Source organism: Corvus brachyrhynchos, unplaced genomic scaffold, assembly GCF_000691975.1.
Source record: "Corvus brachyrhynchos isolate BGI_N302 unplaced genomic scaffold, ASM69197v1 scaffold547, whole genome shotgun sequence".
Lineage (NCBI taxonomy): Eukaryota > Metazoa > Chordata > Aves > Passeriformes > Corvidae > Corvus > Corvus brachyrhynchos.
In genome coordinates, this window is record NW_008239104.1 from 571,440 (window position 1) to 585,444 (window position 14,005).

The 14,005-nt window shown below is 37.5% G+C and overlaps 1 protein-coding gene across 5 annotated transcripts in view; it reads right to left on the reverse strand.

Moving 5' to 3' along the window:
• The window catches only part of SLC44A1 (solute carrier family 44 member 1), a 67,961-nt gene that overhangs the window by 32,142 nt on the left and 21,814 nt on the right, over positions 1 to 14,005 (reverse strand). For all 5 annotated transcript variants that reach the window (XR_001863686.1, XM_017739353.1, XM_017739356.1 and 2 more), the window contains exons 4-8: positions 11,923 to 12,016; positions 6,970 to 7,139; positions 5,096 to 5,185; positions 2,857 to 2,984; positions 1,643 to 1,829 (exon numbers count right to left, since the gene is read on the reverse strand). Coding sequence is in view for 4 of the 5 variants with exons in the window: in XM_017739353.1 (XP_017594842.1) it covers positions 1,643 to 1,829; positions 2,857 to 2,984; positions 5,096 to 5,185; positions 6,970 to 7,139; positions 11,923 to 12,016 (669 nt within the window). In the remaining variant the exon portion in view is untranslated. The remainder of the gene's footprint in view (positions 1 to 1,642; positions 1,830 to 2,856; positions 2,985 to 5,095; positions 5,186 to 6,969; positions 7,140 to 11,922; positions 12,017 to 14,005) is intronic.

Sequence of the window (14,005 nt, forward strand, 5' to 3'; positions counted from 1 at the left end):
GCAGGAATCAGTATCAGCTCCTTACATCTAGATGTCAGCATTAACAATCACTTTTGTTTTCCTTACAGTAAGTTTTTGTAGCTTTAAAGCTATTAACAGACATACGGAACAGCCTTAGAAATTCTAAATATATGATTTCATATATTCAAGAATGCACTGACTCTTTCTCTAATATGAATCATGTACAGAGACTGACAGCATGTCAGAACACTCCTAGGATAAGGTCTATTTCAATGTGTTAATGCACAGTGAGATATTTCATCTTATACAAGTCACATGAACAGCTGATGAGATTCAGAAAAACACTGCAAGTAACTTTATGTGCATAAAGTGCATACCTTGAAAAACAATTGTTTTGACTTAGCACTCACAGCACATTATCCGCGTTCCTAGTTATGTTTTTATACTTACATATAAAATCAATGTTTTCTTGTGAAAAAGTTAACTATTGAAATCTGGTTTCAGTGAACAAGGATTTGGCTTTATTTGCACAAATATTTTGTTTGAGTGCATATAAGCTAAAAAGATAAATAAGTTTTTGAAGAATCAAGGCCAGTTGAAGGGTTCTACCAGTTACCTGTAAAATCAGACTACATTCTGCTACAAATTTAGTGCCTGTGCAGTGGTCTGATTCAGAAAGTGAAGCACAGGGCTGAGATTTTCAGTGGCGACCATTTTCTGCACACAGCACAGCGTGCAATGAAAACTAAAAATTTCAGCAGTAATGAGAACAAGAACACATGAATTCTATTGCCTCCAACCCTTGCTAAGAACTCAGGATATGAAAAATACTTACCTTGTATTACTGTGAAATAGCTTTGTGACTTGAAACACTGTTACTTTTGGATCAGTAGTAAACAACACATTTCAAAATTTTAAGGTATTTATGAATGACAGCCTCTGTTATCTACAATATACTGCAAAATAACACACTTTTTAAAAAGCATCTGCTATGTTTCTCTGCTGAAATAAGTAAGATTTGGACCTATAGGATTGATTAATTCTAGACGCTCTTGTCAGACCCTGAATACAAATAAAGCTTTCACCTTCTATGTACTGAAGAGCAGGCAGAATTAAGAGTACATTGGCTGCTCTCTGAATACAGTGTACAAACAGCAGAAAAATCTCCCTAATGATTCTGGAATAATACTGGACACCTAAGTTACAAACAACTGAAAACTAATTCCACAATATTTACATTGTGGGAGACAGTAATTGTGTGCAATGGCGCTTCCCTTACTGTGTACTCATCTGTGTGAGTACTGCCAACAACACTTGGTGATATTAGCTCCAAGATTATGCTGTCTTTAATTTGCACGTGTAAAATTTGAGGGAATTATTTGAAAAATTGCTACAGCAGTTTTATTAATAGAATCTCATGGTTTGCAGCAGGCCAGCTTGCATCAAATCAAAAAGCCACACACAAAAAGCATCACACACAAAGTACCATGCTGGGAATGCACATTAAAATGCACAATAACTTTCTTGAAACAAGTGCTCTGAAGTCAGTGAAGTAGACAGGAATAGAAGCACAACAAGTGGGCTTTTTTCCTTGAGATTCCCAAATGCTTTTTAGCCAACTCTGCTTGAAATAATACAAAACCAAAGTGAAATGTATTTAAAATAAGTGACAGCTGCTTACCTGTAGTACCAAGAAAAAGCAGGACTGCAATCCAGTATGTCCAGAAGAGGATAAGCACAAAGAATGTCCAAAATGGCTGGAAGACTAACAGCGGCAGGTGAATGAAGACCTTGCCGGCCACGTGGAACAAGGCAATGGTGAGAGCTACTCTTTTGCGCATAATTAACATAATTAAGAACAAGATAACCTAGAGGGGGAAGTTTTCAAATCACATTTTAGAGTACTGAAACAGAATCAAGCTATTCTTTTGCATAGCAAGGATATTCAAACACACTAAATTAACAGATACTCTATCTAGAAGATCACAAGATCAAAATGTAAAACCTCTATCAGCTTCCTCTAGTGATAAATTATTTTCCAAATTATACTTTTGGGGAATTCCATTCTCATAATTATGTATTTGGAATCATCATCAGCCTCAAGCTGATTAGATAAGACCAGGTTCTATCCTCAGTTATGTTTTACAAAACAGTGAAATTGGCAAGTTTTAGCAGAAAGGTAATTTAAAATTTATATTTGACTATGGTGTGGTGATCTTACAGGATGTATGTATATATGTGTGTAATAACATAGGGACTAAAAATCTAGGAGAGGGAACAGAGAGGAACTTTTGGATTAGGATGTGAAAAAAGAGGAAGAAAACAGGAAGTCTACAATTCCTGTGAAATTAGTCAAACATTGTCAGTTTTTGGTAGTAAATTCAGTGACTCTGAAATGAACAGCAAGGCCCAAAAAAGATAAATTGGTCCAATAGTCAGTGTTAGTATTTCAGTTCGCAACGACTTGAGAACAACTTCTTTCAGAAGTAGGCTAAGGATTTTTAAATACACTGAGATGACTAAGTACCTCTGAACTGAGAACCTAAGAAAAATCTCTTTGGATTGGCAGTCCAATATCATACCTATTCTTGGAAGTCCCTGTGGACATTTCACATGATGAAAGTAGCTGCAGGGTTAGAAAGTCTCTCCTGACTCAAAATCAGATATTAGAGAACTGTTCCTAGAAAATCTCCCCTGACTCATATTTAGGTATTAGAGAACAGTTCCTGAAAGTTAAAAAAATAACATAATGAAAGAAAATCACTTCAACAGAAATTGTGGCAGAAATAAACTGTTCAAAAATGTGTGAAATACAATGCTTTCACCTGAATAAAAAAACAGAGACCAACAGGAAGACAAGAACAAGAAAATGATGCAGTCATTAGCAAACCATACCGTGAAGACTGTAGCTGCAATGGCATAGATCAAGAGAGCCTGAAGATTGTCTTTGGCTATTTGAGTCTCAAGAGCACTGGCAGATAGTCGTTGTTTAGCATAGAGCCACCACAGGACTCCTGTACCACCTACGTTTTAGTGAGAAAACAGAAAGGATAAATGAATGATACATCTTCTGTGTGACACAGTCATGCTACCTAGTCCCAGAGAAATGAAACAGTTCTTTCATTTTAAGTCTAATCTGGTACTGAACACTCAAGAGCAGTGATGCTCAACCCAACAGGAACCTGAGAGGAGGGAGAAGTACTTAGTTGTCATCTGTTGCCCTCTTCTGAGGTGAATCAACTCTTTTCACAGTCTCACCACACTATGACCACTTAAGAGACTTGCAGAACCTTGATTCTGTGTTCTAGGGTAAACTGCATGGAAGAATTACTTCATGGGGAGCCCTAACAATGAACAGCACAGCTCCCACTAGACAGGTAAGAGAGGAACAAAAGGAAGAATAAATAGTTCTATGGTAGGCTATATGTATGGATGTATATGTGTGCATAACAATGCAGGGGGTAAGAATTTAGGAGGGAGAACAGAGACAGACCTTTGGACTAGGATGTGAAATAGCAACAACAAAACAAGGAGTCTACCACTCCTGGGTAATTGAAACAACAAGGATCAGCCTGATGCTGGAAACAGCACCATAATGGTATGTAGCTTAACTTGCTTCAGACAACATCTTGGACACTGGAAAAAACATTAGTGAAAGGCACAGGAGGCAAATACAACGTGAGGTACTATCTTCTCATCCCTGTTATGAAAACCTAGCCTTATGGCCAGAATAACACTCTCCTATTCTAGCTGCCTTTCCAAGATAGAGCTTTTCTTAAACACAGGTCTCCAGCCCCTCAGAGAGATAACCTCTCCTCTCTGAGACATTTCTTTTTTCTTTTGAGTGTCCTTCTCTGTTCTGGTGGTATTTCTGAATCAAATGCATGAGCTTAGTCGGGAGGTTGTACCAGATGAGCCTCTCTGGTCCCTTCCAACCTTACCCATTCTGTGATCACATGTTTTTGCTGAAGGTACTCTGTTCAAGTCTAAAATGAAGAATGCTCTTTCGGCATCTCCGAAACAAACAGCCAAGACAGAATAAGCAGTATGTGTCATAGAAGACAGGTTTTTATTCAGGCTGTGTAAAGGATGAAACTTTTTACAACATAGTAACAGCTGCCAATAAAATAAGTCATTCCACTGTTTCACTGAACATGGTTTCTCAGCTTCTAAAGAGAATAGAAATGAAAAAAAAAAAAAAATCTATATTTTTCCTTTTCCCTGGTCATAGATTGTGAGGCCATTAAGCAGAAAACCAAAGTGATCCTGAAAAAATACAGATGATCTGCTGATTTTTTTCCATCCACTGCAGTCATGGATTGCAAGAATTAAATCACTAGTGCTTCCTAATATGATTATTGTGGGTTTTTTTCTTCCCTACAGTCATCTGCCCAGACATTTTGGCTTATCTGCTCAGTAAGAAGCGTAGAAAACTTTAGTTTTACAAATTTAAAAGCTGATCTGATAAAATAAGGCTATTTTCATACAAGCTACATCATTTTGGAAGAGATAACCTTTGGACATTTCCAAGATAGCATGGCCGGTTGCATTTCACACATGATCTAGGTCATGCAGGTCTTCCTGAGCCATATGGAAATATAAGGATTTTATTAGAATTTCTAGACAAGAACCTTTACTTCCTCTCTTCAATAAGAGGTCTTAAAGAGCTACTCAAAGAACTGAAGGGGCTGATGAACATGTCAGGGTGGTAACATATTCAGCTGCATAAGCAATAGCTGCCCTTTGATTTCTTCATGCACCAGCCATCAGACACAGCCAGGTGTGCTGCCTTGCTGACCTATTTGGAAGGCAGGTTAAGAAGTAGGCAACGTTTAGGGTTGTGCTACAAGTGCTGTGAGGAATCTCCTGCACTGACACCTGTGGGGTCTAGTGAGCTAAGCTGACATGAAGATTGCCTGCCAAGCAGCATATGCAAATATCCAAGGAGCAATGTACTCTGAGAGAGGTCTGCAATTACTAAGGTGGCATTTCTGATGTGCATTTTGAAAGGGACTCAAAAACAGGCTGAAGGGAAATGCATGATCCAAGATCTGTATGGGATGTAGCTGGGCTGAGGACATGGAGCACAAGGATTAGAACTGGGTGCTCACACTGGGAGACAAGCAAGACTTACCAAGTGATCCCAGAATGACAAGAATTGTTAAAATCCAGACAAGTACTCTTGAAATGTACCTTATTATAACCATCAAAATCATGGACAACACTGCAAGAGAAGACAAATAAAATAAGCAGACTAATTACTTCAAGTAGAAATAGCCTTCCTAATTTTCCCACTGCACTAAGAAAACTGCCTTCCAACAGAATTTTTACAGATTTCTTCTTTGAGTCTTACAAACTCACTGAATAGACAGTTAAGAAAATTAGGCACTTTACAACTTCTGCTTTGATAATGTTGATTAAAACAATGAGAGCACAAATACATTTACACGATACATTAAATACAAGACATAATGTGTGCATACAGACAGAGATGTACTTAGACAATGAACAAACAAACAGCAAGACATGACAGTACTTCGGGTCTGGTAACATGAGCACACCTCCTGAGGACCAGAGCAGAGTCTGCACTCAAATACACATTTCAAACAAGTGCAGTTAATATGATATCTGTGTATTCCAAAACGTCATGCCAGTCATAAGTAAAAAAACTATACAGCTAAGGCTAAGTGAGTGGGGTGTACAAGTGCATACTCATAGTTTAACACATACATGTTTGTGTTCAGCAGTTACGTGCAAGCCACTGGAACCTGGCTTTTTGAATCACAGTCTAACCCACTGTTTTAAAATAAATAATTTCTGTTTAACTATGAAATTAGGAAAACTATTTTTTAAATTAACTGTATGTAAATTCTGCACTAACTTCTAACTGAACAGTAGCACTGCAAATCAGCCACTAGCTTTCAGATTCCAGTTTTCTACCATTATTGCCAAATACTGAACTATCAAGACGTAAAAATAAACAGCTTTCCAGTTACAGCTAAAAACATACACAGTGGTCTTTCGTGTGTGTGTAGGGGGAGGTTAATGGTATGTAGTATCCTCTTCTTTTTCCTTTCTTTTTCCCTTCCTCCCCCCGTTTTTTTTTTTAACCACAAAAGCAAACTGAAAACAAAGGATCCCTATATCTGATACAGCTTTGCAATGTTTCTTTCTAAATGATATACTGTGCATATGCATAGCTAATATCTTGATCCTCCCACTTCAGGATTTCAGATTTTATACACTGTATGAGTAAAATAGACTCACTAGGAAAGCAATTTATGTGGGTGGGCAACATTCCACTCTAAACAAGATGACTTTGTTAAGACAGCTCTTCAGTCTAGCACAAAGTGTCACTCTATAAATTAGAGGCATCTCGCAGCTATAGAAACAATTCAGGACCTCTGTACTGTTGGGAATTTCCAGCTCTTTAGACAAGGCTGAGATTTTCAAAGACCTGAAGTTTTTAATTTGGGAGGAAGGGGAAGAAGGAGGTAACATACAGTACAACAAATGGGCATCTAATTTTCCTGTTTTCACTCTGAAAGTTCTCATATCTTTGCGCAAGTACGTTAAATGAAACAAATGAAATCCCCTACATCCAACATTGTGCATTTCTCACCCTGTCCTTTTTATTTGGAAAGGGTTTATTTGGACTGGAGTTGGTAGAAGATGACTACTACAAATGGGAAAAGGGAATACTATAATAAAACTTTGGAAAAAGGGGATGCTCTCTTAACTGTTAAAACTAATGTTGGCTAATTAACAGCCACACATCCACTATCTTGTAATCAGTGGAAGAGAAATAAAAAAAGAGGAATGCATATATATAATACTTCTGAATAAGTTACCCAGCTCTCAAATACAATTTTAAAAAAGCATTCTGAAGAATTTGCTAAGGGATTGTCGCTATTATACATGTTTTTTGCTCATACTGTGGTTAGAGTGTGTTAACAATCTCCTAATGCAGTACACTAAGAAACAGCTAGTAATGAGAAAAACAATTACCTAGTGATAACAAGCAAAGTCCCATTATAATCTCTTTGCTGGTCATAACTCCACTAATCAGCCTGTGTAAGACACTACTGTCACTGACAAAGGTGATCAGGGCCTCTGCAAACTTGGCATAGCAGGAAATGTTCACAGGAGCACAGCGATGGAAGAATGGAATAGGTGCACTGGTGACACAAGAAAAAAAATCAGAAAAAAAAATTACTCCTACTTAATATAAATGCCACATCAACACACAAATGAAAGGTGAATAGATGCAATCATTCTACCCTTACAACATCATAATCAGAAACCATGTGTTGAATGCACAAGTGCTGCTGAAATGAGGATGATCATAATGGAAAGTGATGCAGTTCTTACACATAACCCTGTGAGGCTGGAGTGTACATTCCAATAGGAAATTATTACCCTCCCATCCTTAAATGACAAGGCTCAGAAAGTATATGTTCCTATTTCCACTTAAATGTCTTTCTTTCAAGTGGTGAACGAGCAGCTGAAACAATGCCTTTCACTCATGTTAGAATGGAATACTGGCCCATATTTGCAGCAAAGGAAATTGCAGAATAACAATACACTTCTTGAGAGTATGCATTTTGTGCTAAAGGACATCAGCATTCACAATTGCTGCCAAGCAAAACCAATGTATTTATTCCTAGTCTTTCCCCATACTAAGCTTGTTCTTGTATTGAATTTTACAATCACAGTGTTTCTATTCATTGACTTTGTTAAAATTACGCAAAACATGCCAGGATGTCTCTACTGCTTTGAACGGTTTTGGAAGCACCCTCACAAAAAACTATTGAGACTACGCACTAAACTTTGCACAATGCTCAGAAGAACCTGCTTTCAAGTCCATCAGAGAAAGATACAAGAGAGCAAAAACTTTCCTTTAAAAGTGGCTAATTTTGTTTTCTAAATGTCTCCCATTTAGTAGCTGTCTGTCTTGCTCATAGAATATGTCAGATCTCAAAGTGATCATTTGATCAATTCCCTGTTACATTTCAGACATTAATTACATGTTCCTTCCTGTAATTGGATCCACTGAAAAAATGTCTTTTGTATTGTTTCACCCTGCCCAATCTTCCTTATGTGAAAGATTTCAGTGGACTGTAGCAGCAATGAACATAATTTTCTGCAGTTTCCCCATTTCAGCAATGACCTAGAAATCAACAATTTTCTGTCCTCAATAACTATTTTTTAAGGCCATGTCTTTCCAAAATTCTAACCATCATTTTAAACACATAGTGAATAAACCAGCTGCCTTACGCACGTCTTTCCTATCCATTGTTTTTTTGGGGAAAAAGGATGACATGCTGAAAACCATTAATGTGTAATTATACTGTAAAGAAATTGGGAGAAATTATGATCACCTGCCATATCTAGGTAATTAGTAGAGCCTAGGTTTTCATTTGAAGTCACTGATGATTGCAAATTTTATGGCTCTAGGCTTACTGTGCTGAGTAGGTAAATGCATTTGGAGATGCTCATATTGATGGTCTACTTTCAGATAATAATGAATACAGCAGTTAAGCACAGCAAAGTAATTGTGCATTAGTCACAGTTGTTAAAAAACAAATTAAACCCATAGTGATGGCTGCCCTACTTAAAAGGCAGTCCATGCATCCTCTTAGCCTCTTACAACATAGCCTATTTTGAAACACTGCTGCTCATTATATGCAGTATTACTGAAAAAGACTGAAATTTGAGAGGTTTATTTAATTATTAAGTACTACAACTTCGCAGAAAGCCTAGAGCATTTATAAGTTGTCACTACCAGTAACAAAGCCCAAATTTTGAGGCAGGAGTAAGCAAAAGAATGTCATTCCTTCATCCAAATACAAAAATATCCACTTTGAAAAGCGAACTAATGGGATTAAAGCCCTCTTCCAAAATACATCCCAACAGAGGGAAAACATGCTTTTTGCATCAGAGTTTATATTACTCATCTAATATCCCTTAACCTAAAGCAATTTCACTATCTATTTTAAGTTACCTATTTTCATGTACAGTAATTAATTGCTAAGTTTGTTTTAATTAATTTAAAAAAATAGGTTAGTGATTCCAACAAGCTTTCTTGAGTAAATGGGACTCCTGAGACTCCACTTTTGAGATCTGCTTCTGCTTCAGTGGTACTGACTGAATGAGTATGTGAGGTAAAGTGTCTTAATAAAAAACACAATAATAGATCTATTCGCCATGACCTGTGCTATTTTATATGACCTCTTGATTATATCTTGGCATATTATCTACTGAAAAGGAATTACAAATTTCTAAGAATAGCAACATGATGCTTAATCATAAACAAGAACGAATAAAGTTCAAGCCAGCAGATGGTCTCAGAAGCTGTATTTTTAAAGCAATATTCAAATAAAGTTAGAAGATCCATCTGATTACTCAAGTATTAGATTTCAAAGAGATTTTCCTTTCACTACTACCCATGGGCAAATACAGTAATCTGTGTGAGGGGAGGTGGAGTCTGATTGGAATGCCACACCTAGCTGCTCTTTATAACCTCTACAGGGCAGTCCCTCAGCACAGCTGGTTTAAATGCCACAGGGACTGGACAGGTTTTCCTCCAAATCCTCTAAACAGTCAAGTCATGTCTACTGAGGCTGGGTGTGGAAGACACACATATCGCTGACTGCACCGCTAGACTGTACTGCTCTGTCAAAGTTGGACGTAATACCTTGAAGATGGATGGTAAGAGTCCATTAACAGCATCAACTGAAGGCTGTGAAGAAGCCTGGTCATCAAAGAGAAAACATCAAGGGACAGTCTTCACACCATATGCTATCTCCATCCCATGGAATTAATGGGAATCAGAGGGTTCATAACCCTTGACAGATTGCGCTGGTTTCAACTGGGGTAAAGATAATTTTCCTCACAGTGGCTGGTATGGGGCTGAGTTCTGGATTTGCGCTGAACACAGTGTTGATAATACAGAGATGTTTTTGTTATTGCTGAGCAGGGCTTGCACAGAGCCAGGGCCTTTTCTGCTTTTTGCACTGCTGTGATGGTGGGGAAGTTGGGGGTGCATGGGAGGTTGGGAAGAGACACAGGACAGGTGACCCCAAGAGACTAAAGGGATATTCCAGACCACATGGCATCATACTTGGGATATAAAATGGGGGGAAGAAGAGGAAGGAGGGTACATTTGGAGTGATAGTGTTTGTCTTCCCAAATAACTGTTGCATGTGATGAGGCCCAGCTCTCCTGGAGATGGCTGAACACCTGCCTACCCATGCAAAGTGATGAATTAATTCCTTGTTTTGCTTTGCTTGTGTGTGCAGTTTTTCCTTCCCCTGTCAAACTATCTTTATATCAACCCACAAGCTTTCTACCTTTTACCCTTCCAATTGTCTCCCCAGTCCTGCTAGTGGGGAAGTGAGTGAGTGGCTGTGTGGGGCTGAGTTGCTGGATGGGTTTAAATGATGACACAGATCAAATCTGACTGTTAGGTAAGTTCTTCCTGAATGCCTCAGTCTACAAGAAGTTGGGTTTTCATTTGGTTGTCTCAAGAGGATTCCATTCCACCTTCAAATTACGTTTACTCAAATAATTTAACTATAAAAACCCAAAAACCAGTGCCTAAGGCTTTTTTTGCCTTAGGGTATTAAGTTCAAACTTTCAATCTCAAAAATACTCAAACATATTGTACATTTTAGTAATACCGTATCAAAAAGGGGAAATACTCCCCCTACACAATAGCTTTTTTAAAATAAGTCTTGAGGTAGTTTTTATGAGGAATTTACATAGCATCATTAGAGCTCTAACACATTGTTCTATTCTTCTGCTTTCTAACTAAGCTATATTCATTGAGACTGAATGACGTGGGAGCACACAATGAGAAGTCAATATAATTCTGGCAAAAATTAAGACTAACAAGCCTTTTCAGTACGCAAACTGGCAGTGAAGTTTTCATTTGTTTTTGTATTACTGCTGTAACAGCTGACTAGCTGCATGGAATATTAATCTATATAGGGAAAAAAAAAAAAAAGTTAATATTCCAGCTGCCGCTAATTGTCACTCTAATACAAAAAAAAATATTCAGTGGAGAGGTTACCATGTAAACAAGAAAGACTTAAAATCAGAGTTTGTAGAACTGACACAAATATCACATTTACTAAAAACATGACAGAAAATTATGCATAAAAAAAGACTCTGCAGTTATCACCCACTACTGAGTGTATTTGAGAAGATAAATTTTGAGGAAACACAACATGGCTCTTCTTGAGTTAGTGCAATTACTGACAGAAGGCTGTGCACAACAGCTAACAGATCACTTCTTTTCTCAGCAATGCTCATCTCCAAAGGTCCAGTCAGTATAGCTAGAAGAATTTATGAAGCTATGAACTTTGCAATCCTACTGCACAAACAGCAGTCCAATATAATACTTAAAGCAATAAACCTAAAAATGATCTGTTAATAAAATACAGCCCTCTTTTTTGTACTTTACTATCCTTATATTAGTTGTTTGGGACGGAAAGAGTAAAAAATGAAGCCATTCGCATCTATCTGACTGACTGAGGTAAGGTATAAGAAGCAAATGCTGCAGAGAGCTGTGCATCCCTACATAATTTTTCCTCCCAAAGATTAAAAGTGTTCCACTATTGTCTCAGATCTGCATTGCTGACTGGCAGCTGGCTACAGATAGGGTGAAAGGCAGTAAAACAGCTGATACTTGAAACAGTGTCAGTCACATAAAATAGAAGAGAATTTGAAGATATCAGCTCAATAGTCTCAGTAACCTATACATAGAAAATTTGGGGTTTTCTTTGAGAGTTATTTTCACTACCTTTTAAAAAAGAGTATTTTATAAATATATACAATAATGTACTGAAACATCTACCTGGTAAGAGTGAACATGTGCTGGTATTTTCTAAAGAACTGTCATGAACAAAACAAATCTCTGCTCCCTCCACCCCAAATCAGACAACTTATTAATATTACCTCTCTGGAACAGGATATTTAGGACATAACTTGGCAGCCCTTGGGTCTGTAGTATATTCTGCTGGCTGTAGTTCATAGCTACACAGAGTGGATCCTGTTGAAAAGGAAAAAAAAAATTGGTGTGGAAAACAAATAAAAATCAAACATTCATATTCCTTGCAAACATCATTAAAACTGATACAGCTGCTAATTCTGCACCTCCTCATGTTATTACCAAGAAGCTTTGCTACAGTTCCTCCTGTAAGGTAGTGGTGAATCCAACACAGTCGTCAGTAGAGTACAACGACACTCTCCATCTAGCTTTGGGTTTTCCAAAGTTTGGGTATTTGAGTGGAAAAGACTAATTCACAATACAGTATAAAAGAGAAGGACACAAAATACTATGAAGTCCCTCTCCCTGGCTATTCCACCATGTTTTTCTTGATCATTTTTAAGGCATGAACATTGCGTAACACAACATGCACGATAGAAAGAAAATATTCTTGGGTTTGCAGCGGTTTTTTACGTGTGCATATTCAAAATACAACTGGTCTACATATTTCAGTGAGAGAAACAATGAACCTGAACTGATAAAGTTAGAAAGTTGGCTGAAAAATAACAGAAGCTCTGCATTACGTATCCAAAGCTTCTAAAAAGCTGAACTCTCTCCATTAAACAAATTGGTACAGCACAATAAAGATCAAGTTGCCTATAACAAAATTCAAACATAAATTAAGTTTTCCTTTGTACCTGACACTTGCCTAATGGAAGTGCCTTACCTAGGAGAGGTTTCTTTCAATTTATCTATAATGAAGACACTGAACATCTGACCCAATGCTTCTAGGAAATCAGCAACTTCCAAATCAGAGTGGAGCCCTGGTATGTCAGAAATTGCAGAGGTAAGGAAGCCTCCAATGATACAAGCTGCCTATCCAAAAATTAATTTCCTTCCAAGCTTGTTTCCTAATAGATTGCTTACTTCCAAATGCAAGGGCTTTTAATACATAACTTTCAGTGTCCTTTTTCCCTATGCAATACACTAAGCATTTATCTTAATAAGGACTTATCTTAATCTTGATCATCCATATAAACAATTCTTTCCATTATTAAAGTCTCCTCTTCAGGAATACTTTGTAGAAGAGAGTTCTGCAAACTGGATCTGGATAATACATATACACTATTACCCAAAATAAACCAAGACTTTTGACAAACAGCTTTATCTTGGCGTGCATTACACAAAACAGAACTATTATTTGTAGAATTTGTAGAGCATTATTTGCAGAAATTTTATTTATCATTGCTTTATTTCTACCTCTATGAAGAGACCTCTTCTATTTACAGACAGAAAGAGCAGAGAGCCTACTTAGCTGCCTCAGCTGCTCTCTATCTAATGCAGTCTCTGGAACACTATTTAAGTACAACTTCTACAAAGAGGTTTTTTGGAAGCCAGTTCTAACCACCAAATGCACTATTGAAGAAAATTAGATTTCCTACAAAGAAAAGTTACCAGGTGAAACATCTGAAATGCATTTTCAATTATACTGTTAATATGAATCATTATGCCTCTGCTTGCCTATGTGGAAAACATGGCATAAGATAAACAGACATCAGACAAAACAACATTCCTTAGATCTTAGTTGTAAATGTAGTATCTAAAATATTTTGTCCTTCTTGGACAAAAGGCTCTATACTGCTGCAAAAATTTTTAGTTTTTTCTTGTACATATGAAAACTTCCAGATCATGTGCACTTAATAACAACTCCATCTGATAGAGGGGCTGGCAGTAGAGAGTGCTACAGGTTTATCTTAAAAGCCAAAGGAAAAAGAAGATTGCAGATATTTACATTTATTCTGCTTTGAATATAGACTAAAAGATAAGTTATAAAGATGGATGACAGCCAGCTCAACATGACCCACTTGTACCCAGGTGGCCAAGAAGGCCAATGGCCTGTTTCAGAAATAGTGTGGCTCGCAGGACCAGGGCAGGGATTGTCTCCCTGTACCTGGCACTGGTGAGGCCACCCCTCAAATCCTGTGTCCAGTTCTGGATCCCTCACTGCAAGAAAGACATTGAGGTCCTCGAGAGTGTCCCGAGAAGGGCAAC